The sequence below is a fragment of the Prinia subflava genome, chromosome 2, assembly GCF_021018805.1.
Source record: "Prinia subflava isolate CZ2003 ecotype Zambia chromosome 2, Cam_Psub_1.2, whole genome shotgun sequence".
NCBI lineage: Eukaryota > Metazoa > Chordata > Aves > Passeriformes > Cisticolidae > Prinia > Prinia subflava.
The window spans coordinates 25,140,354-25,166,084 of record NC_086248.1 but is presented as its reverse complement, the minus strand read 5'-3'; the positions used below and the strand labels follow the sequence as shown (position 1 = coordinate 25,166,084).

Genomic DNA, 25,731 nt, shown 5'->3' with positions numbered 1-25,731 from the left:
CACAGGTTAAACAAACAAGAATAGCATGCCTCAAGTGACTACACAAATCATTATTATCAGAGGTACCTACAACAATAGATCCAGATGTACCTGGGAGCCTTAGAGTTCCCAGGCTCAAAACCAATGTAATTGACACCAAAACTGGTAAAGTTTTCTTTACTATGACTGTGGCCAACTTTATTCATACATAACTCTTTAGCACATTTTTCAGTTCACGTGCTTCAGGGGCCACTCCCACAAGGCAGCTGCATGCAGCAAGCCCATTAGGAAGTAAGGGATTGAGTGGTGCTGATGTGGGCTGTGCTGTGCAGGCAGGCACCTGGGTTTGGAACATCTCTGGGCTCAGAGTCTTAACTAGCACAAAGGTACCTTTGGGTAAGAGCACTGTATCAGTAGGGGCTCCTACTGGCAGACTAGTAACACTATACTAATACTGTGATTATTTCTGTTTTGTAAGTCAGAATAGAAATTTCTGACAACACAGCTCAGACATCCCTAGATGCAACCAACTTTTTCTTAATGCATCCAAACTATGTTTTAACCTTGGAAAACAGTAACAGCACAGAAGACCTTGTCATAGCAAACAAGCTGAAGTCAACTAACAACAAATTAGTTTTGAGCAAATTAGACAGAATGAAGTATGACTGAAAACCAGTGTCTGAATTCATGTGGGGAAATTCTTATTTACTAAATAATTCTTTATAAAACCCAGAGTAGCCAGACATAAACAGAGTAGCCAGACACAGATTCCTAACAGTTTCTTATTTTTATCAGTAGAGAAAGTTTCTCCAAGGCCAAGTAGATTGAATAACTGTAGATATAAACAAGCTTTCAGCAATTAAAAACTACAACCAAGCCCCAAATCGCAACAATTCAAGGAGTGCACAGGTCAAGTGGAATCTGTCCAGATGTTCAAGCTAGGAAAAGCCTTACAAAAGATAGCAAGAACAAACAACAGGTTGCTCTGCCACGTAGAAAAGAGAGTGTACACAAATGAAGCAGCCAAGTAACATGGATGAAATAGAAATCTAAGACCATTAAGTATAATATGGAAAGTATGAGATATCTTTTATCTTTTTTATCTTGTGAGACCCAACCTGCACTATTTGTGGCCAGTTCTGATGTTCCCAGCATAGGAAGAACATGGAACTGTTGGAGCAAGCCCAGGCAAGGGTCAGGAAGTTGGTAAGAGGACAGTTGATAAGAGCCCCAGCCCTATGAAGGCAGGCTGAGAAAGTTGGGGCTGTTCAGCCTGGAGAAGAGAAGGTTGCATGGAGACCTCACAGCAGCCTTCCAGTAAATCAAGTGGCCTAAGGGAAGCCAGGGAGGGACTCCTTGTTGGGAACTGTAGGAGGACTAGACAAGGAGTAATGGGTACAAACTGAAAGAGAAGGAATTCAGCTTAGATATAAGAAGGGAAGTTTTTACTTATTTTAACCTCAAAGTCAGTATTTTCTGTGGCTTGCATGTGTACAAGAATGCTGTTACAGAAAGGCCAAAGGTAATGACAATACAGCTAGTGATACAGAAGTAATGCTGGAAGACAACACAAAACTCAGGAGAATAACCTGCTTTAACGGGGAAGATCAGAGGATTCATCCCCAAAACTCCTAACAAGCAGATACCAGATTACAGGTTCAGGATCACAGATGACTGTTTGAATCTCTACCACTTTACAGCTATACTTGCTCTGCTTTCATCAACTAACTGGAAAAACTGTTTCTAAGAGGAAAAAAACAAAGTGACCCAGGCACACAGGCATCAACAGGCCTTTCTGTCCAATTTGAGCAGCATGACAACTCCCAGCTTTCAGAGTATCCTTGATTATCTTTTATGGAAAGAGACAATAAAACGCACTTAGCAAGGAAGTGGAGTGCCATAGTGTTTATCAAGCGTAAAACATACCTGACCTACAAATCAGGTAGGACGATGCCTGTGTTTCAGGCCATAAATATTTTGAAGCTAACCCTTATCTACACTTTACTGAAGAAATCAATGTACCACAGACAAAATAATTGTAAAGGTAGATACAGAGAAAACCTGTAGAAAAAGCATGAGGTAAACAAGCAGCTGGTTCAAAAAGAGTCAGGTAAGCAAAAGTATCAAGTTAAAGGGATCCTACTGGCAGATTTTGTAAAATGGTATGATCTTTAAGGTCCCTTTTAACCCAAACCATTCTATCATTCTATGAAACCCATGACAATTAAGTTCCATCAATTACTGGTATCTTCAAGATGGGACACACACCTATTGTTGTACTGGATGACCAGGACCACCCTTTACAGAACAAGCCAGAGACAGAAAAATTAAACGTCTAAGAATGTAAAATCATTCTGTGCTTATCTGGAACTAAAAATCTGAACCAAACCATTCATGCCTTCTGGAACTAAAAACCTGAACCAAAATAAAAAATCCCAGCCTTATGAGAAGGACTTAGGAGTTAATATAATATCTGAGTATTATGGCTGTCCTGATAATTATGAAAATATGTTACAGCTCAAGTAAATTCACGAGGGAAGCCAGAAAGACTCCTGAACAGTTCTGCAAGTCTGGTACTACTCTACAGGGAATAGTAAGAGCAATGGAGGATTAGATGGGGGTTTGAAAAGTTCAAGAATGTTTCTGTTACATGGTGCCTGTGACACTGCAACTTTAGAAGCCTAGTGCCTGCTTGCTCCTGCTCTTCATTCTCTCAGATTCAAGGAATCTCTGCTCAACTACATGTGTAGGCTTGTTAATCTTATCTTCTAATTTGCTTCAAATACTTTTTACCTTGAAAACCCCAGATAAATGTCCCTTGGTTCAGGTTAGCTGGCAGCTGTGTGAAAATGCTTCCCCAGTTGTCCAGATCCACCAACACAATGTGAGTCATGGTACTCAGATAGTCAAGATCAGGAAGTTCACCATCTTCAATGGGATAAAAAGGACACATTTAAAATTCATGTGACTTTCTGGTCAACCAATTTGCTTTTGAAAATTCTTGTAGTCACATATAGAAGCAAAAAGTTACAAAAAGAAAAGTTACAAAACATGATGTTATTTGGTGACTGCACAATTTTAAAATCAACTGAATTAGAACTTAATGCACAAATTAGAGAGAAGAGTAGAATCCAGCTATATGATGGTGTAGACCTGGATAGTTTTGTGATAAGCACAGAAAGCTGTCATCCTGCACCAAGACATTTTAATAACTCATTTAATATCCAGTTGTGTACCCCTGACTATGGCAAGTCTCTGTGACTTTCAACTGCTTGCATGCATAAAAGCACATAAAATGTTTAGATATGTACTTTTTGCTGCACTTCTAACATAAAAGTCAACCTCTTAATCAAAAGCATTATGACACCACTAGTAATCCAGAAACACTTCCAATTTCTGAACACAAGGTATACCTTCAGCACTGTCAATGTCATTCTTAGAAGAGATAATGAACTTTAAAAAATTGCATGCTTGAGGGAAAAACAATACATACTGGGAATATAAATTCTCAGCTGATACTGCTTTTTGACATGCTAAGAAAACTGACATGATGGTGATGTAACAGCATTGCCCACACAGCACTAACAGGCTTATAAATATTTATATATATAAAGAAGGCAAGTTTCTTCTGAATAAGTTTGACAGGTCACTTTTACACTTCTAGGCATTAGATCCCTAATTGAGGTATCCTTGATAGTCCTCTTCCTTTTAACACCAAATTATGCTCCAAACTAATTTGAGAATCAAATGTTTTGGTCAGAGGGTTCTTGCATCTGTCTTTTTGTTTTTTTCCCAAAACTTCACACATATGGCATATAACAATAAATTGTGGAGTCTGAGCTTTGGAAATCAAGTACTGAGAATTCAGTATCTGAGAAATAACAAGTACTAAATTCTGAGCTCATTTATAGACTGGACGTAACCAAATGGTATGTGACACGTACTGACAATGAAACAGAGTGTGATAAGGACAGCAATACCTTCAACTAACGTTGAAAGAAAATTTTTACGTACTTTCACTAAATTCTTCAGACTGGTTTAAGTCCTCGTTTTTAATTTTCTTTCCCTCTGTTGGGCCCTGCAGAGGAGAAGACTGTGGTCTGTCCTGAGTTTTGGATGGAGATGCTTGAAATGGTTGCCTGTGAGGTTTTCTGACTGCACAAGCCCCACTTGCTGAAAACTTGAATACTGTGTCCTCTGATTGTGATGCAAGACTTGACAGATCAGGTTTCTGCAAGAAGCAGTGTTTCATGTGATAGTGTTGATGCGCGCTTGGAAGATCATCGAAGTTTTTGCTGCACGCAGCACATCTGACAACATACATCTCTCCCTTAGCTTTTACTGAGGTGTGACTCTCGAGGTGACTGTTCAAATCAGCCATATTCTGCGCCGTTGCAGAACACAAGCAGCATCGAAACCATAGGTGTCCTTTCTGCAGCATGGCCTTCTGACAATTCTCATAATCGCTCCTCCGGTTTATCTTGGACACATAAGTTGTCCGGCAGCCGCAGGTCAAACGGTCTCCTTGTTCAACTGGGAGGAAGTCCTCCTCCTTTTTTATTGATAGTTCCATCTGCTCAGGCACAAATGTATAGTCCGTGCTATGACGTGCCTTGTAATGGGCTAGAAATTCTTCCTCTGTGTTGAAGAAGAGATCACCACAAAGGCCACAGAAGTATTTAGTCTGTATCTCCTGATTATGATGCTCTTGGAAGTGCCGCTGGAGCGTTCCTACTTTCCGAAAATGATTTCTACATAAGCCACATGAGTACCTGTGAAATGTATGGCTTTCTAAGGACATGCAGTGTTGTTTGACACTCTCTTCAGACTCAAACATCTCCTCACAAATGCGGCACTGCCATTGTCCCGCAACAGGACCACCTTCAGGGGAGAGTTCCACAGGGCCAGAAATGCAGTCTTCATCTCCACCTGCAGAAACACTCACTGCATCAGAAGCAGACGGCATAGGTTCATCCTCTACAGCTTCTTGCTCATAGTAGTAACTATGTCCACCATGAAATTCAGTTATGTGTCCCATAATATCCTCTTCTCTAAGATCTACAGAGCACGCTCTGCACCAGAGAAGAAAATTAGTCAAGTGTGCTCCTCCATGGAATCGACTCATATGCAGACGGATGATGCTTGAATTTTCAGCCAGCTTTCCACACACAGCACACTTGTGACAGATCCTATTTGCTGATAAAATGTGCTTTTCTACTGACTCTTCTGTAAAAAACTTTTGAAGGCATTCACAAAACCAGACTTTTACTTTGCAAGCACTACTTTGACTTTGGTTTGCAACTTCATCTCCACTTTTATCTTTTAAATTACTCTTCCGTTTTGAAGGAGAAGACACCATTTCTCTGGAGGATTCATCTGGACTCAAATGTCTTTTAAGCAGTGGTCTTGACCGTTCTGCAGCGTAGCAGAAATGAGACTGATTTTTATGTTTTCCATTGACATGGCAGAACATCAAGATGGACTCTTCCAGTGTTTTAAAAATTCTAATGTTATGTTGAGTGGTTTGTTTGTGTTTGGTCATCTGATCCTTATCAGCAAACAGTTCATCACAGTTCTCACAGTGACCTTTCATTTTAAATATCTCTGCAACTTGGGAGATGCTTTTCTTTGACAGTGCCATGGGCCCAGAATTATAACAACGTGTTCTAGAATGGATTAAAAACATAAAGTGGTTATATCACAACCTGAAACATTTTTAAACTTTCAGATGTACTTGACATATTATCAAGTAGCTACAGCAGTAAGTGCATAGAAACAGTGTCCTTTATGTACTTTAACCCACCTGCCAGCTTGCCAACAAAACCATGCAATGTGTATTTAGTCCCTGAACTTTGAAGTGAATTAGGTGCTAGTTTCCAAAGTTAGCATGTAGATTGATGCTTATGTTTTTGACTGTACATTTTCAAAATCAAATGCTGTCAACTTTGAAATAGTGGAACAGAGAACAGCTTTTGTTGTTCTGTCACAGAAAATACAAAAAGGATCCTGACACTGATCAGCTTTCTGCAGCGTGGGCTAAAGTTACAGGGGCAGGCTTTTGTTTATTCAGGAAGTCAGCATTCAGATCCTGCTGCCCCAAAATCCAGTAGTACCACTAAAAGCATGTCTGCATACCTGTGACTGGTCTACGGATGTTCACATTACAAAGACAACTGCCTTCCACAAACCTGAAATGAGCTGTTAATTCCATATGGGAGCGCAGTATCTTGAAGCAGGACATACACTTCACTTGGAAGGAGACCTCTTTGCACAGAGATATCAAGAGGTTCTTTGCAAAGGATGGAAAAGGTAGTGGACAGTCAGACTTCGTTGCATCTGTAAAGCGGAACGGCAGAACCACACATTAGAGTTTTTCCATAGAATTTCAGCTCTCTGATGATGTAATTACTATTGCTACTCATTTGTCACAGGGTTCAGAAAGCAAGTTAACAAATGTCAGCTGAGCTACAGTAACTGGGCAATGGAAGCTGTAACTAAATCCTGAATTTTTTAAACTTTTGTAACTATCTTATACCTCAATCTGTTTGCATCTTGCTTTTTCATACTTTACGTCTCTTTTTCTCCTTCTACAACGCCAGGTCAATGTCTCCCTTAGGAAGGTTCTTACCTTCTCCACCTACTATCAGCTGTCTAGTCTTACTACATAAAATTTTGTTTTAAGCCATAGGGTATTTTTTTCGAAGCATGTAATTTATTTAACAAGTTCCCACATACCCTGACCATCTATTTCTCTCTTTCCCATCCTTAATGTTAATTCTTAAATTTTTAGATGCAGGACTTTCTCTTGTTCTGAGTATATACTCCTCAGGTAACTTCTGGTACCAGCAGAATAAGAAAATTCTACTGAAAAGAGAATGGAAAATGGTTTGTGGGTTATATATTGTTCATGTCCTGCATCTTCTCAGGCAGCTAAATTCTCTTTGATTTTTTTGTTTCAGTAAAATGTGATGATCAGCAGGCAGTAATCTGAGGTTATGCCTTTCAGCTAACTTCACTGGCAGATCTCAGGCTATGCTGATAATTATTAAGCACAGTCTTACTAATGCAAAGTACAAAATGGAGAACTTAATTTTTTGTTCTGAGTTAAGCACTCTCCATCTATAAAGAAGAAAACACCAACTTGTGCTTTTAATCTTTTCAAAGCAATAGCTCATCAGTAATCTTTTTTAAAACCCATGACCTGAATTTAAAAGCATCTGCAGTCATTACATTCAGAATAAATAAGCTATTTGAGAATAAAAGTATGTTAGAGTGACAATGCATAAAGGAAAGTATAACCATGCTGATTTGTCACTTCACTTCATGAAGGCAGCAGAACTGACATGACCTGCAGGGGATTCCTTCAAAGCCTGCCTTTTCTGTACACTTCCTGCAGCCACTGTAGGGAACTGCAGAAGTTGAAGGTACACTAATGAAGATGAGAAATAACTATATGAATCCTTTCGGCCATGTAGGCTTGTCCAGAGAGCTACAATGTCTAAAATATGGCCACTTAGCAGTTTAGCTAACACTGAAGTAAATGCTTTAACACCTATTGTTTATGTCAAAAATAAAAAGTCAGTACAGCTATATTGGGCATTAACCCTGCTTGCAGCACCATGATCAGACAGATCTTTCCTCTGGACTTTATTAAGCACGGTTCAGGATGTTGCCAGCTCACAACATAACCAGTATTTCAGCCTTCAGCAGCCGTGCAGTCTGTGCAAGCCATCAGACTGGCAGCAATGTTCCAGCTAAGCACTCTAAATTTGCAATTATATGGAGAAGACATTTTCACAAATCTTTGCCATCAGGAATGCAAAGGACACTGGCAAGAAAAATACCCTCCAAGCACACTAGAGACAGCAGAGTAAGAGGAAAGGACTCAACAGCCACTCTGACTGGAATTGAAAAAGAAATTTATGTGCTTTGCTCTGAGTCTCTATCAACATGCTAAATGTAGACATATTCAGGAAAGTAGTCACTTGCATGGAGTCACTGGAGGATGCAATGCTTGTGTGAGAGACTCAACAGCATCTCATTGCAGCAAGTGTAGAATAGAGGAATCATTTCTACACAAAAATATGAATTTCAAAGCATCACATTTAAGATTTTAAAAGAAAAACAAGAATTCATTAATAACAAACTTTAAAACCTAAAGCTTTTTTACGCAGCTGAAAAATATAAGTCACCTCCTGTCTTAAGGATGAATTATCAGAAAAAATTATAAGCAATACACTTAGTAGCAACGTACCATTCAGTTCAGACACCTGGAGGAAGTGGTTCTCCTGTGACATATGCTGCAAACACTCATCTCTTTTGGTGAAAAGGAGGAAGCAGTTTGGGCATGCAAAACACTGAATATGCTGTGGAGGAATACCTTTTTTATGCCCATCATTTTCATTTAGCTGGAAGAGAAAATTATTTACTTAGGAAAAAAAAAATTAAGTCAAGAAAGCAGTCCCAGTTCTCATGTCCTCCCATTCCTCTGTCATTTCTGCAGCAATATTTTCACTTTTAGGTTTTCAGCTACCACATCTGTATTTATCTACAGCCTAGCCCTCTTGTGCACTTCAGCTCACAAGACACAAGGAACTGGCCACACTACCACTGTCAAACCCAGCTACTCATCCACCCTTACTATATCATCAACTTCTCCACCCCCTTCCTGCACCACTGGGAGCAAGCACCTTCCCAGGGACTGTGTGTTCCAGCAATTCTCAGCCATTCCCTTTACCCAGGCTCAGTAAAAGCTCCCTCTGTCAATAAAGCAGCTGTTTTACCTCATGTCATTTCCTCTCTAATCTTGCTAACCTCTAACTCTCCAAAATGCTGCTCCTCAGAGTAGCCCAAAAAGTCTGTGACTTTTGTAGAAGTGAACTCCTTCCACCCACTTTGCCTTCTACATCAACTTCAGAGCTCTGCCTTCAGGGCAAAAATCCTTTCATTTTGCTTCTGATATTTTTGCTTGCTTCTTTCTACATCACTCCAAGAATCTTCATTATATCCTCGGAGCTTTAACTAGGATTATCTCCCCATCCTTATACATCAAAGTTATCCCATCTTCTTGCTGTCTGCAAGAGACACTCACTGCCTTTCCCCCACCTTGGCTGCTACTCCTGCTCATGGACACATCAGAGGCACACAACTTTGAAGAAATGGAAAAAGAGCAGGGACACACTATGATGCAATCTTTCAGCTTGTCAGGTATGACTACATATCAAGAGTTATTACTACAAGCAAAATTTAGTCTGATTTTCAGAAACTCTAAACCTTGTCCAAATTTAATGCAGCTTCTGGAGACTAGGTGAGAATATTTGTTATGAAAACACCCAATTTTGAAAATGCTATCCATTATCCAATTCAACACCAGACTGCTTAAATAAAAACCCCATCTCCTTTCTGCTGCTTCTCTTTGCTGTCACTTATTTCACCCTAACTTTCTGTCTTTAACGTTCATAGTTTTAGAAATGCAAAAAAAAAAAAGGGAATGCCTGTCAATGTCCTGGGGTGACAGGACATTTTCATGCTTTGTATCCCAAATCGTGGGTTGTTTTTTTTTCCTGTTCCCATGTGCCCAGTTTGTTTTGTCTATAGCTGAGCCCCTCCCCCAGCTGCTTGCTTTTGGCTTGCTTGCTGCTAGCTTTAGGCTGCTTTGCTGGCTTTGCTCTCTTGCTTTCTGCTTTTTGCTTGCTTTTTTTTTGCCATTTTTCTGCTTTTGTGTTTCCCCTTCTTTCCTTCCTCCCTTCCCTGAAGACATCGGACCTGCTTCGGGCCCTGATTCGGGAACATCAAGGGAAAACCCCCCGGAGTCTGCACCTGAAAGAAGCTTTGGCACCCTCCCCAGCAGAGACTGCTCACCCTCTCTTGGACTGGTGAAAACACTTGTTGTCATCTCGGACTGGTTTCCTTGTGTTGGGGAGTGTTTTTTTTCGTTGTTTCTCAATAAACAAGTTTTTTCCACTTTCTCCTCTGAGGAAATTCCTCCCAAACACGGTGGTGGGGGAGGGAGTTGTGGAATTTTGTCCTAAACTAGGACAGTCAACAACCCCAATAGATGGACCAGAGGGTCAAGACAGAACTATGGTCCTCTTGAAAACATGCCAAAAAGTACAATCTAATGGTCACATCTAAAGGGAATACTGACAGCCTACATCAGGTGTTTGAAACACAGCAGAATCAGAAAAAAATATATTGAAGAATAAAAGAGAGGAGAGAGAAACAGGAATAATGAAAAAAACAAAACAAAAACCCCCACCAAAAATCAATGCCTAATTTTAAGTCTTAAACGCTCCACTACGTTCATTCCGGAGAGTTATTTATCTTTATGCTCTTGCCTTAGATAAGAGATGATCACTGTACTGCTGAGAGGTTGAAAATCTTTCACAGCATATCACACAGGCAAAAGCATTATGTGGGGGTCCATGTAATGTGACTGTTGGGTCACAAGGAGAATGATCAAACCTGGAGAAGAAATAATTAGCAAACAAATCCCTTTAAATAGTCAAGTAACATTTTTAATGGGAAAATTTCCATCTTTTGAAGCTATCAGACAAACCCCCCCATCTAACCAACCTAAACTATAAAATTTCCTTTCTTTCCCCATCATGAAATGTATCAGTTCAAGTGTCCTGTGCAGAAGTGATTCTCCCTGCAGCTTACGTGTTAAAACTGCCACTCTGGAGAGAAATCATACTGCTTTTAAGAGAACGAATAAAGCCTTAATTTCCTACACAGATATCTTTATAATTTATTTATTTTTACCTCCCTGTACTAGTTCTGGTTGGGATGGAGTTAATTTTTTGTAGCAGCTTGTATGGTTGTTGTGTTTTGGATTTATGAACAGTGCTGATAGCACAGAGAAATTTTAGCTACTGCTGAGTAGTGCTTGCACAGTGTCAATGTCTTCTCTGTTTTTTAGATTGTCCCACCAGCAAAACTGGGAGACACAGCTGGGACAGCTGACCTCAAATGGCCAAATGGACATCCCACAGCGTAAGACATCATGCTCAGCAATAAAACTTGGGAGGAAGAGGAAGACAAATGTCATCACTCCAAGTAAATATCATGTGTAATAGAGCTCTGCCTATCAATTCCTTATTTTGCTTTGCATGTGTATGCAGCTTTTGCTTTACTTATTAAACTGTTTTTACCTCAGCCCAGGGTTTTCTCCCTTTTACCCTACATCCCACTAGGGTGAGTGAGTCAGAGAGCAGCTGTGTGGGGCTGAGCTGCCCATAGGGGTTAGCCCATGACACTCCCCTCAAGCTCTCACCATCCTGCCTTTGGACACATTCCCTAGTTAAAAGCCAGTATCTGCTGCAATTGAACACAGACACACTGAGTACTGACTAGCAAGATCAGCTATGAACAGATAGACTACAGCCTTTGTTCCTCTTTCCCTGCACTAGGGGCTTTTCTTTTTATCTTACATCAACGTGGTAAGATAACCTTTTGGTTTATTTCAAGTTGGGATGAAGATACAACTAAACTGGAGCACAGAAATCTACAGAAATCTTACTTCTCAAAAAACCTCAGATATTAAAAAATGCTCAACAACAGGAAGATATCAATTTTGAATAAAAAAAACTAATCACACACATCAAGTAAAAAACTAAACCAAACCAACCAAACCCCACCCCCATGAAGCTCATCTATATAAATTGTAACATATTAATTGGCTCTCAAAATGGAGCTTTGCCAGTACAGACAGTTTAAAGCAGACTTGATGCTGATGTCCTAAGTTAGAGCATATTCTTTTATTATTATTCCTTGCACTGAACTCTTCCAAGGTACCTCCTTACCTTTGAAGGTGGCCTAGAAGAAGATGTACATTATCAAACTGTCTGTTGCAATGCATCACAGGACAGCACTTGGGACTGCTGCTGGCTTGAGTCTGACCTGTCCTCTTATAAACACCCCTTCTTCCACCATTAACTGAGCCGGGTTTCAGACCTGTGTTCCAAAACAAAGTACTTAACTGGAAGCTGAATTACAGAGGTTTAAGAAAACAAATAACACCCTAAAACATTCCAGAATCAAACAGGAGTGATTCTTAAAAGCAAACTAACAATCCACTCACTGTCCTTCAATCAGTAAGTCTGCTGTTTCACTGTCTCTTCAAATCCCAGTAGTGTAACTTTTCAAACAGTTTGACACCCTTCCGCCAGGTCCTCCAGCAGTATTTTAAACTCATTTAACATTGCAAAGTTACATTCACACTTTCCTAAGCCACAGTTCAATGGCAATATTTTTTCTTTCTAGCAACTTTGTTTATAAAAATAATTAATATTGCCTTACTGGTTTTTAGACTTTGTATCTTATCTTTTCTAAGTATCAAAGCATTACAAGAACAGCTTTCATGGAAATAAATCTTTAGGAACTTTCTAATTATGTGCTCTAGCAAAATTAATATTGTAGAATTGGGTTATGCATAAGGCACCTGCAAGCTCAACACGATTTTCACATGTTCTACTCTGTAATGCAGGACTTAGAAACCATCACTCAAACTTAGTTTTCTATTCTTACCTGGCATTTTTAACCACTGGTTCACACATAATCTTGCAGCTTCTGTATCACTGTGTTCTCGAATAAATTCTAATTCTTGCAACCCATGAGCATATTGGGAATCAACTTTCTCCTAAGGGAAAAAAAACCATACCAAACAATGTTGTGATCGAATTCAAAAAAAAAAAAAGAAAAAAGATTAAGTATGTATGTCAAAACTTAAATATGGGTTCCTAAATTACACACCCACAAAAACCTAAGTGAGGGTAAAAAAAAATCTTACAACTCAACTGACTTCTCTTTAATACAATAAAAATGGAATAGCAAAAAAAAGAAAAAGGCATTTTCGCTTTGAAGACTAAATTTAAGTCTGCAGTTTGCATTACCTGATGACGAGTGAAGAGCCAAGCAGGAGGAAAACATTTATCTTTAACAAAAAGATCTTTAAGCCTTCATTCTCAAGCTGCTTTAAAAGCTACACAGTTATCTCCGACTCCACTTTACAGCTGAAAAACTGCATGTGGAGACATAAACAGATTGCCAAATTCAAAGTGGAAGAGACAGAAGGGGGATGCAGGCCTCCAGACTTCAATGCTACCCTGAGCTATATCTAATCTAGCCTTTTACTCCACTGTAGTACAATTGCATAGTCTACCACAGACTGTAACAAGCTGTAACTTGTCATACAGTGGGATTATATGATTTTAAAAGCCATTTACCGTGTTGAGAAAATTAGGCTGGGAAGTCAGCACATTTTGCCAACTCTGGATTTACATTTGTGCCTGTTCAATCCCTGTGTTGTAATCCCATTTCCTCAGGATGTCCAGCTCCCAACTGAGAGCAGCCCCATCATTAAGCTCATTGATTGTATCTCCCAGTTGGTAATAAAAGTAAAAAGTACATTCTTTCAAATGGCTGCAAAGTGCAACTAATGGGACTCAACTTTAAAATTATACCTTAAACATTGAAAATTTTATCCCATTATGAAATATGCTGTTACAGATTTAATGTGTCAAACAGGTTCCCAAAAATCTCAGACAAAAGCAGGTAAATAGCAAGGCTTGCCGCATGATGGTTTGTGATAACTGTTATTTTTCAATTTATTAAAATATCTGAATATCAGAATAATTGACACTAAGGTTCCTTTGCTATATATACAAACAAGAGAACAAGTTTTTGCCACTGGTTTTCATTCATTTAATATTTCCCCACTTAGGAACTGCACCAAGACTAGAAAATTGATCAATTAAAAGCCACTGAAAAGACAAAGTCCATGTTGTGTTTCTCATGATGCCTCAGAAGCAGAAGTCTAGGTGCTAATTCCAGGTATTTTTTTATTTACTTAGTAGTGAAAACAAAGAACTTGTGACTACAAGGCCTTTATTATGCAATTCTTCCAAAATAAATACATCCAATACCTTAAAGGCTTTGTTTTTCTCCTCTTTTTGCTGTTTCTCTACTTCAACATGGCGTGCCAGACGATCCAGGGTTGATGCAACTCGTTCCTTCTGATAGTCAATGTGATCCTTACGCTTAATATTTCTCTACAATTGGAAAGTTAAACTCTTATTAGGTGATTGTTATGCAACAGACACCAACACAGTGAAAAGTGATGCCCAAGCATCACATAATTCAGTGAAGCTACTCTTATCCCAAGTTCCATGAGCTACCTCATAGCTTTCTCTTTCTTTAACCAGCGTCTGTAACTTCTGTTAAAAAACAACCAAAACCAGCCCTCCCCTTCACATATTCAAGGCAATTCAACATAAAACATTGGCCTCACCGTGCAGTAGAGGAACATGCATGATTGTGCTCAGTGTCCTAGGTGTCTCCAACAAATGAAAAGCTAAGTGAGTTCTTCTAAGTAAACAAAATACCTTCTGACTTCAAAGCCAACATGCAGGCCATCTAAAAAAACCTAGAAAAGTGCTGCTATTCTTTCTCTGACACTGCCCACTATCCTCCAAAAGACACATCATGAGCTTTTTCTGGCCTAAGGGATAGGCCATATATGGTAGTTTTCTCTTCTTACACAGTCAGCTCTAGTAATGATCATGTAATGTGTTTGTGCATGCACAGAAGATCACCTTTCCATAAGAATCAGGTTTATTACAACATCCCATGCTGCAACACAGGAAAATAAGTCAAAAGGTAGTCACTGCTGCCAAAACCAGATCTAGTAGGATCTCTCCTCACCCCTCTCAAAGGCCTTGCAGAGCAGAAAGAGTAAGTTTGGGGGACAGATAAACTAATGAGCCTGCTTCTGACTTGTACATTCTTAGAATGGATTATGAAGGATTAGGCTAAGACCAGACTGTCACTGGAACAAGGTCAATCAACCTAAATTGTTCCTAAAAAGTTATTTTAGAAAGAAAAGATCTTGTAGTAGACCAGGTATGTTTTCAGGCTAGAAACTGGACACCTCGACTTCTGAGACTACCTGTAAAATGACATTTTATTTCCACACACTTGTTAAGATGAATGAAAGACAAATTAAAGCACCAAGTGATTTTAAGGCGGAAAAAATGGCTCTGGGAAAAGTGAAGTGCTGGTATTCTTGCTTTTCACTCAACAGCAAGTAGAAAAATCCAAGTATTTCAATACTGATTGTTTAGTACTTGTTAAAAATACATCTAACAAGACTTTTGTGAAGAGTAACTGATAGGCAAAAATACAGAAGACCAATCATTTTATTCAACCAAGATGTCCTAAAATACATTACAACATACTCACCCGAAAATTACTGCTGTTAGGTTCTTCATCACTGCTGACAAGATCAATGCATTCAAGGACAGGCCTTAAAGGTCCCTCCTGGAAAAAAAAAGTGTAAAAAAAATGCACACAAAACAGCATTAAGTGGTCCCCCTCAGAGATAAAATGTACCATCTCTGCCTTATATTGACAGTTTCTTCAAGATATTAACAATCAACTCTGCAGGGCAGGCTAGGAAGAGCTACTGCCTCATGATGAGTAGCAGAAAGCAAAGCAGCATGGAATCCTCTCTGCTGCTCTTAATGCATCTCATGCTTTGCATTCTTCCACCTTGCAAGGCAGCAAAGCTGTTCAGCTGGCCAGGCATGAACAGTCCTCTGTCTCACGGGAGAGAAGAGGGATGAAATCTTGGACAGATGACAAAAGCTCCTGTGAATCAAGCTGCCAGCCTCCAATTACCCCAAAAGAGTAACTCCTTATGATTAAATAAAGATAACATAGTTTTCTAAATATATATATTTATATATATATATATTTTTAAAAATCCACTGTAGATTTGCTTCTGTAGAAACTGACAGGCTCTGCAACACTTTTAAGAAATTAAACCTTTATTAAACCAGTGTTACCAAGTAAGAGTTCAGAGACACACTCCAACCACCTGACTGTCCCATCAGTTCAATAATGTGTTTTGAAATGTTCAGCTCTGATCCTAACAGCTTCTTCAAGGGGAGAAATTTTTCTTATTGGTGTTTACTTACTCTCAGGGATCAACAACTAATCAAAACTTACAAAATTGACAGCTGAAACTCAGAGCAACTTGTTTTCAAGCCTAGAAGTTCAAGTGATAAAAACAATAAGTTTAATGACAATTGTTTAAATGTTCTCTGCACACATGAAATGTTCTTTTTCCATCCAAAATCTGTACCTTTTTCTACACAATGTTTGTGTACTGTTTACTTCCACACAAGAAAAGCCCCACACTAAAAGTTATGAGAGTTTTAATTACTTTATTTTCCAGATGGTTCAACTAAATAGTAATGCAAAGAAGGTGCCAACCCTCTGGATTCCATCCCTATAGGAGAGTTAAGAAGCTGAGGATCAGAGAGGTTCATCCCACCTGTTGTAACACCCCACTGGGTGAGTGGGAGAGTAAATCTTGGCACACAAAGAGTGCGATTTCAAAAAACCAACATGGACAAGCTCTCCATGAACAGCTGAAAGCTGGGGCCTCTCTAGCTGACTACACTGGCATATTTGGCACCCAGAAAGACATAAAAGTATTCAGATGTACTAGCACTAAGATATGCTCACTCTTCACATCTGATCAGCAGATCCTTCACAGTCAAAGAAAAAAACAACAAAAAACCCCATAAGCCCCCCCATCCACCCAACCAACCACAAAACAAAGAAACACCCAACCTAAATAAAACCCCAAACCACAACAAGATCCCCTTCTAAATTACTTCCCTAAACAATCTTCAAAAGCCAATCTTCTCACAAACCAACAGCCATGCCACTGAGAAACAAACAAAAATCACAGCTACTTCTGTGAGTAGAAGAATTTCTAGATTTTTAATTCTCCAGGCAGCTGTGACATCTCTGCTGTTATTCACAGCTTTGCCTGAAAGCATCAATAGAACTGTAATTTCAATATGCCATGCAAAATACCCAGTTTAACTGTTAATACAATCATATTTGTTTAGCTGGTGACTGGTAAAGATGAAGCCTCATACCCATCTCCAAGGAGAGTTTCTTCTCAAGGAGTCCTGTGAAGTTCATTTTTATCCCGAAGTTTTCTCCAAAAGCCCTAACCTGTGGTCTCTTTTTTATGCCTTTCCTCATTTCACTCGATTTTTCAGGTGATCTGACTTAGCTAACAGACTCCTTGTCCACTGACACACCATGCAAGGTGTTTTGTTTGTTGTTTTAGCTTTATGTGCCTTCAGGCCAAATGCCCAGTTTTAAGTAAAGCATGACTAACTTCTGCGTAATTATACACACACTAGCATATAGAAAACATGAATCTAACTTTCATGTATGAGACCACAAACTTATCTTTGACAAATAATTATGTGAGCATAATTGTGTATACACATGTAAACATACTTATCACAGAACAAGTACACAGTAGAAAAAAATATAAAAATGTACACAAGTTGTACTATTTGTACTCTAAACCTTTGTGCCAGCAGACTTACAACTTTTAAGACTGCTAAGAGCCGACCAACATTGCGAACCAACATGCTCTTAACAAGTTGTGACTTTATAACCTAGCAAATACAGAAATTCAAGTCCCTGGCTGACTAGGGATGGGTGCAGAAATAAAAGAGTTGCTTCCTAACACCACTATCATTTTTTTCAGTTCCTGCTGTGATGCAACTAAAAGCCAGAGAGATAAACACTTCATTCTGAATATCTAACATTTAACACCATGGAGGGAAAGGAAGCAAAATCTTTAATTGGCAACTACCATGTTTTAGTGCATTACTTGATTTGGTATATTAACTAACTCTCCTCTAAGTCCAATGCTTTTGCTACCAACTCTGGCAACTTGAATTATCTATTTGTTCACAGGGCATTACAACTGTGAATTCCTTCACTCTTGCCTCATCCTTCCCAAGTAAGCAAAATGGGGCCAAGACCATCCTATGTTAAGAACACAGGTGTAACAGCTTGTTAAACCATATTTCTCTGGTGGTATGCAAAATTTAAAATGTAATGATTTTAAATGGACAAAATATGATTTAATGAAGCATTAAAAGGTGGAAAATCATGGAAGAATAGTTTTAAGTTTCTTGAATGAGGGTGAATTGGACTGCAAAAGCAGCAAATCTCTGGCAGCAGCAGATTGACAAAAAGTCCTGATTTGATGGAGCAAAAGCATAGCCCGACAGTATGAATTCAAACACCCTAGTACAAGTGAGTAAAGTAGAAAAAAACCAACCCAAAACCAGAAAGAAAAAATGACCAAGGAAATAAAAACCCCACACCAAACCCACATACAACTGTCAAGAAGGGAAAAAAGAGAAAAAGGAAGAAAAAACACAGATCACATGGCCTACAACTATTTGTTTTCTATCAAATTGAGCACAGGCTGGGACACTCCAGTAGCTTCTCTAATTCAATTTATACACGACTATCTTGTGCACTGGGTCTTTAGGACACGCAGATAATCAGGAGTCATCCATCCACAACATTTATGAAGAGTGTAAGTTTCCAGTCATACACATTATTATACAGAAATGATGATCTAAAGCTGCCCAAGCAGTCTAGAAATCCTTTTGCAAAGTCCAAAGTCACCTTCACTCAGAGGAGCAAATGAGATCTGAAGACATACTGCAGATATTAGGGGATGGCCAGGGTCACACACCTTTCCCCTCACATTCATCAACTGCAATAGTAAGCTCCTTACCTCAGGACATAAATTCTGCACAAAATTTGAGCAGAGTCATCTTCCTATATATAGCAGCCTCTCTTGGAAGCAATAGTCACTGGGGTCACAAAGGATCCTTATTATCCACAGGCAATAAATACCAAGGATAGAAAAAAAAAAAGGTAGCCAGAAGCGTTTTCTCTTTCAGTTACTGTTCTTGGTGCTCCAGCAGCCCTTCAATCCATACACATTCCAAGCTTTACTAGCTTCCTTGTTCATTGCCCAGTTTGAAGAAAATGAAGCTTATTCAGTTGTCATCCCAGAATCATAGAATGGTTTGGGTTGGAAAGATCATCTTGTCCCAACTCCCCTGCCATGGGCAGGGACATCTTCCACTGGACCAGGCTGCTCAGAGCTCCCTCCAGCCTGGCCTTGAACACTCCCAGGAATGGGGGACACCCATAACTTACCTGGGCAACCTGTTCCAGTGCCTCACCACCCTCACAGGAAAGAATTTCTTCCTAATACCTACTCTAAACACACTCTTGGTCTGAAGCCATTCCTCCTTGTTCTCTCACCATATGCTCTTGTTAAAAGCCCCTCTCCATCGTTTCTGTAGGCTCTCTCCGGGTGCTGGCACGCTGCAATCAGGTGAAGCCTTCTCCTTTCCAAGCTGAACAATCCCAGCTCTCTTAGTCCTTCTAAGGAGAAGGACTCCACTGCTCCACTGGACATGAGAGGAGCTCCACTGCTCTAATCATCTTTGTGCCCTCCTCTGGACTCATTCCAACAGGTCCCTGTCCTTCCTGTGCTGAGGACCCAGAGCTGGATGCAGCACTCAGGTGGGCTCTCACCAGAGCAAAGCAGTGGGGCAGGATCCCCTCCCTTGCCCTGCAGCTTTTGGTGCAGCTCAGGACACACTGGAATTTCTGGGCTGCAAGCACACATTGCCAGCTCATCCACCAACAATCCCAAGTCCTTCTCTGCAGATGCACATGAGTACTTGTGTGTATATAATGAACTCTGAACTCATTAATCAATTTTGCCCAAATCAACCAAAATATTAAGATGTCTCAGAGATAACCAACTACTCACAATTTTCACAAAAAACCCACCTTTCCTTCATACAAGAGCACCTACATACCCCTGCAGAGAAAGTCTGTATGTTGAACTTCAGCTTACATCAAACACCATACAAAATGGGGGGAATCTAATAATTATTCAGCATATTGTTCAAAAATAAGACGAATCTACAAAAAAACAGCCACTGAAAATACTGGCGTCATTGAATCACTTGACCCTAGTAACATGACTTGCTCCTTCAAGAAAAACATATTTAGATGTGTAGATGTGGCTCCTAGGGACATGAATTAATGCTAGGTTAATGGCTGGACTCAATGACCTTCGTGGTCTTTTCCAACCTCAACAATCCTATGATTCTATGTAATCCTGCCATCCAGCACCACTCCACTGATGACAGATTGAGGCCAGAACACAGGCAGCAAGAAAAACATTCTGCTTCTCTTGGATATCCAACAGATACAAGTGTTTTAAAGTTATGCTCACACAAAGCATGTCAGCACTAGACTAGGTATTGTATAATAAAGAGCACCTCTCAATTTGAGAGGATTGTTTAAGGCCTCTAACTCATTATTTCCTTCCTCTTCTAAACTGAGTACAGTGATTTCAACACTGATTTGCAGAATCAGCAGTGATTTATTCCATTAACTTTAGAGGGACTTTGTTCATAAAGTAAAACACTATGCAATATGATTACCAGGAAAGTTATCTACAGTCCCTTCTCATATACCTCACTGACCACTGTAATATCCCCCCCTCACCTGCTTGGACACTCAAGACCACATTTTCTCTACAGGACTTACTGACATCATCTTATACCCTTCCAAGAAACGACACATAAACCTTTATGAATGAGTTGCTATCTGCCACAAACAGTCAGAAATTCAATTATCTTTATATTCAGATCATCAGATAATGCTTTACATCATAATATATTCATCACCAACACAGTCAGTGAAGACCCATCTCCTATTTACTGGACTACTGAAAGTGTATTTTTAGAACAAGTAGTGAATTTCCAGCACAAGGTCTACTTACTCCAATGAACTCAATCTCGTCTTCACTTTCAGAAACTGGTGATTCACTCTTGTGAAGGCTCTCAGGGCTATGACTCTCCATTATCTAAACAGAAACAAAATATACTATATAATTTCACTTTGTAAGTTTCGTTTAACTATACAGCATTTTCCATTTTAGGCCTTCCTCGGCTTTGCAGTCTATCTGTATCCAGCAAGTCTCTATCATTTACTCTCAATTATCAGTGACACCAGAATAAGTGATGGACGACTCTGACTCGAATCACGCTGATGTATTTTTCCAAGTACGTAAAACTTGTTTTTATCTACAAAGCATGCCAATACGTACACTCCTCCGGCAGCCATAGCTGCAGTGTAGCGGCTCAAGGACATGCCTGAGCCTGAAACCCCCGCAAGAGCCGAGCCCCGAGTTCCAGCCCGGCGGCGCTCCGCCACCGCCGGCCGAGGCCGGCCCGCAACACCTGCGGGCGAGCTCGGGCGTTCTAAGCAGCTGCGGCTGCTTCGGGCCGCTCCAGGACCGCGGCGGAGGGCTGAGCTCGCTGCTCCAGAACAACAGGGGGGCCGCGGTGCTGAATCACGTTCCCCAGCGCTCGGCCCGCGGCACACGGCTCTGCGGGCTCCGCACGTCGGGCCGGCCGTGCCGCGGCTCGCCGGGCCCCGCCCGCAACCGCCACAACCGCCGGCCCCGCGCAGCGCCCCGGCCCCGCTCACCCGCCGGGCCCCGCGGGCAGCAACGCCGCGGCCCTCCGCGGCTCCGCTTCCTCTGCGGCCCGGGGGCGGGGCGAGGGCGCGGCACGGCTCGCCGGGATCCGGAGGTGCGGCCGCTGCGCCCCGCGTTCCCCATGGCAGGTGCCGGCGCTACCGCGGCAGCCCCATGGCGCGGCCCCCGGCCAGCGCTCCGGGCTCTTCCCTTCTTTTGGGCTCTTCCCTTCTTTTGGGCTCTTCCCTTCTTCTGGGCGCTCGCCTTCTTCCGGCCTCCCCTCGGCCGCCTTCACTTGGGCTGCAGCGAGTTCCGCCTCGGAGCGGGAAAACCCGCACGCCGCTTCCGGGGGAGGAGGGAGAGGAGGAGGAGGGAGGGCGGCTATTGGGGCTGGCAGCCGAGGGGAGGGAAGGCGGCAAAATCGCCGGGCAGGGCCGGGCCGGGCCGCGGTGCCGCTGCCGCTGTCCCAGCCGCGCTGGCCGTGCTCAGCCGGTCAGTGCTCCGCACCTCCCACCGTGCTTTATCCAGCCCACGCATCTGCGAGGGTCCCTCATGAAGGTCCTTCGTGGGCAGTGGTGAATACACGGTGGTCGTTTCTCCACTCATCTACCACGGCAATCAGTTCATCATAGAAGGCTGGCAGTCTAGTCAAGCCTGATTTCCCCTTGGTAAAGCCATACTGGCAACTCCATGATCTTCTTGTCACTGAGAGGCCTGGAAGTAGTTATTGGGATTGGCTGCTTCATTACTTTCCCAGGGATCAGGATGGGGCTGACTGGCCTGTGGTTCTTCCCACCTTCCTCCTTCCTGCCTTTCTTGAAGATGGAGGTGGCATTTCTTTCCTCCAGCCTCTGGCACCAGTCGCAGACACCATGATCCAGGAAAGACAGTGATCTCACCATGACATCCAGCAGCGCCCACAGTACCCATGGTGCAGACTGTCAGCGCCCATAGACTTAGCGTGCATATGCCCAGCTTGCTAATGTATTCCCTGGCTTAGCACTCTCCCACCAAGGCTACATCTGCCTTGGTCCAGCCTTTCCCACTTATTTTTGGAACCTGAATTCCTGAAGGCTGGTCTTGGTAGTGACAACTTAGGCATGTCTCGTGTCACTATGTCATCTGTCTCATTTAGCAATGGGCCTACATTTTCCTTAGTCTTCTTTTGTCACCTATGTACTCACAGAAGCCATTCCTGTTGTCTTTAACATCCTTAGCTAGATCCAATTCCAGTCATGCTTTAGCTTTCCTAGCTTCATCACTATGTATGCTTACAGAACAGAGAAATACAGAGAATACAGCACAGTATTTCTGTATTTCTCTGAGGTAAGCCATCCTTGCTTCCACGCTTTTTATGCTTCCTGTTTGTGTAAGAGTTTGACCAGGAATTCCTTGTTCATCTACACAGGCCTTGTGGCATTTTTGCCTGACTTCCTATTCGCAGGGATGAACTGTTCCTGAGCTTGGAGGAAGTGATCCTTAAATATTAACCAGCTTCCTTGGGCCCCTCTTGCCTCCAGGGCTATATCCCATGGGGCTTTTCCAGGCAGGTCTTTGCAGATGCCAAAATTCACTCTCCAGGGTAGTGGCCTTGCTTTTTATACTGAAACTGGTGCCTTGGGAAGGCAGACCTGAAACAGAGACTGGACAGAGCTAGAGAATAAAGTAGGTATTTACTGAAAGGCCTCCAGGATCCATCTTGGGCAGGACAGGAGCCTGACCAAGGCTGCACCCTGGGTGGACTCAGAATGGTCACAAAATGGCTGACTGGTCATGAGATCTTACATTTTTATAAGTTTTGGTCCATTTGGGACATTTGGTGGCATATTGGGATTTAATTGCCCAATTACCGCTTCAAGGTTGTGACTCTCATCTTTCTTGTTTTCTCTCTTCAGTCCACCGTTGTTTATGTTGTTGGGCTGAAAGTTGTCCTTGGCCCTCAGCAGGAAAAGGATTTGTTTTGTCTGCCTCCTCTGTGAAGAGAGCTTGCTGGCACTTAATATGAAGCTCAGAACTACATCCCTAGGCAGCACAGAATCTGAAAATAAGAAAGCTAAAGCTTAAGGCATCACACCCTCCCCTCAGGATCCAGAGCTCCACCATCTTATGCTCACTGTGGCCAAGGTTACCCTGAGCTTTACATTCCCCACAATCCCTTCATGGGTGTGGGTCCAACAAAGCATTGCTCATTATTGGTCCTTGTTGACTCCTTTATGACTAGAAAGAAGTTACCCCTGCACTCCAGAAACCTGGATTGCTTATGTCCTGCTGTATTGCCCTTCCAGCAAATATCTGAATGGTGGAACTCCCACATTAGGACCAGGGCTTGCAAACACTTGCTCCTATCTAGAAAGGAGCTGGGAGATTTCTTCATTATGGTGTCTTATAGACATGCCTTTGCTTACATGCAAGAGCTGAAGGTGACCTCTCCTAAGCTCTAGCTTCTTGATTTTGTGTTCTGTTCCTGCCACATCACCTTATGCCCTTTGCTTTTTCCTGTGTCCATCAATCCCTCACAAAGCTGCTGGTTACTCTCTCACTTAATTCTTAGTTTAAACCTCTGCTTATGTGGTCAGTGGTCCTACTTGTAAAAATAGCTTTGCACTGCTTAGTGAGGTTGATCTCATCTCTGTCAAGCAGAATGTGATTTGCAAGCAGGATCCCATGGTCATACAACTCAAATCCTTGTCAGAACCAACACAGGTTCTGTCAACAGGTATTGACTTGTCCTGTCAGTGCCCCCTCTGCCAGGATTGAGGAAACACCACTCAGACCCCCATGCTCATGATTCTGCTATTTGTCTGCTACTGCTCTCCTGCTTTTTCATACAGTTGCTTTTTGCCACCCAAAGTAAAAGTCAGTATGAATCATCTTTACTCAATGCATTGGCTTTGAGTAAGCTGAACAGGGTAAATGTCACCTGTGAGTTGCATGTCAGTATAAAAGAGCTGCTTGTACACCCACAAAGCACTTCACTGGTGTGTGCTTTTCAAATCCTGTAAACACGGGAGAGATGGGATTCAAGGTTGCATGTTAAATTTTGGTATTATGCAAGAGAATGAACAACTGTCAGCAATATCATCTCACATACTGTAGAGATTAATTAGTGAACTTATTTTTCTTGAAAACAGAGTTGCTACTGTTAGTTTTAAGCCTATTTCCATATGAATATAAAAACGGTTTTATGATAGAAGATAGACATACTGAGCTGCTAGTTGTATCTACTAGTTATATATTCATTAACAGCTGTACAACTTGATCACTCCTGTTGGAGTATGAACAACACTCATTTATCTAGTTTTTATTTTGTTATTAAAAGAATGATAACCTGTCTGACACTTGGAAAGTCATTGTTGCTGCCTAAACTTTAATATTTTGCATTTGTAACTTGAATTTCCTAACAGAACGTTAATAGCAGTCATTCTGTTTGTAGCTTGCATTTGCACTTGATAACATTTGATTCTTGAGAATAGATAATATGAGGACCTGTAGTAAAAAGTTACTAGGGCAGCATGGTGGCATTATTTTTCCAAACTCTGAGGCCCTATGCAAATGATGCTTATTTAAATATGAAATTTTCATATTTAGTAGTCATTCATGTAAATGTTTACTCTTGCAAGGACCAGTCCAAATTTCCTCCTTGTGTGTAAACAATACAGTTAAGGGGAAAAAATAGTAAGGGAGTTGCCATGCAATAGTTTCCAATATACTAACATATTGGAATATTTTATTATTTCCAATATACTAACACTCTGAATTCCATAATTTGTGTATTTCATCTAATTCCTATGAAAGGGCAGTTGTCAGACTTTGGGCCAGCTTAGGAATGTTTTTATGCAGAACTTGTTGTAGAGGGTAAGGAGAAGCAGGGGTTTTTGTGAGATCTTCATGAGATCTCCAAAACCAAAGCTCAAATGAAGTCTAGATATCACATAGGATGTGGACGCTGTTTCAGAGCAGATGATCTTTATAAACTCAGTAATGCCCTCTAGCAACTCATTCCACATATTCACTATGTGACCTTAATTATAGAATAGGTTTAGAACAAATAATATTAGGAAGAAATTCTTTACTGTGAGGCTGGTAAGACACTGGAACAGACTGACCAGAAAAATTGTGGATGTCCTGTCCCTGAAGTGTTCAAAGCCAGGCTGAATGGGACTTTTGAGCAGCCTGGTGTAGTGGAAGATGTCTCTGCCAACGACAGGGGGGTTGGAACTGGATGATCTTTAAGGTCCCTTCCAACTCGAACAATTCTTTGATTCACATTCAAATATATTTCAACATTCTTACACCCTTAAGTGAAACACTGATTACCTTTATAACCACTGATTTCCCTCCTA

The 25,731-nt window shown here is 41.2% G+C and overlaps 1 protein-coding gene across 2 annotated transcripts in view; it reads right to left on the bottom strand.

Annotated features, from left to right (window-relative positions):
• ZNF451 (zinc finger protein 451) overlaps nucleotides 1–21,729 on the bottom strand; it is a 36,043-nt gene extending 14,314 nt beyond the window's left edge. For both annotated transcript variants that reach the window (XM_063389407.1, XM_063389409.1), the window contains exons 1-11: nucleotides 21,400–21,729; nucleotides 20,690–20,773; nucleotides 15,220–15,297; nucleotides 13,905–14,030; nucleotides 12,508–12,619; nucleotides 11,784–11,934; nucleotides 10,317–10,443; nucleotides 8,234–8,387; nucleotides 6,168–6,315; nucleotides 3,994–5,645; nucleotides 2,773–2,907 (exon numbers count right to left, since the gene is read on the bottom strand). In XM_063389407.1, the coding sequence (XP_063245477.1) occupies nucleotides 2,773–2,907; nucleotides 3,994–5,645; nucleotides 6,168–6,315; nucleotides 8,234–8,387; nucleotides 10,317–10,443; nucleotides 11,784–11,934; nucleotides 12,508–12,619; nucleotides 13,905–14,030; nucleotides 15,220–15,297; nucleotides 20,690–20,770 (2,764 nt within the window). In that variant the 5' untranslated portion in view covers nucleotides 20,771–20,773; nucleotides 21,400–21,729. The remainder of the gene's footprint in view (nucleotides 1–2,772; nucleotides 2,908–3,993; nucleotides 5,646–6,167; nucleotides 6,316–8,233; nucleotides 8,388–10,316; nucleotides 10,444–11,783; nucleotides 11,935–12,507; nucleotides 12,620–13,904; nucleotides 14,031–15,219; nucleotides 15,298–20,689; nucleotides 20,774–21,399) is intronic.
• Nucleotides 21,730–25,731: the final 4,002 nt, after the last annotated feature.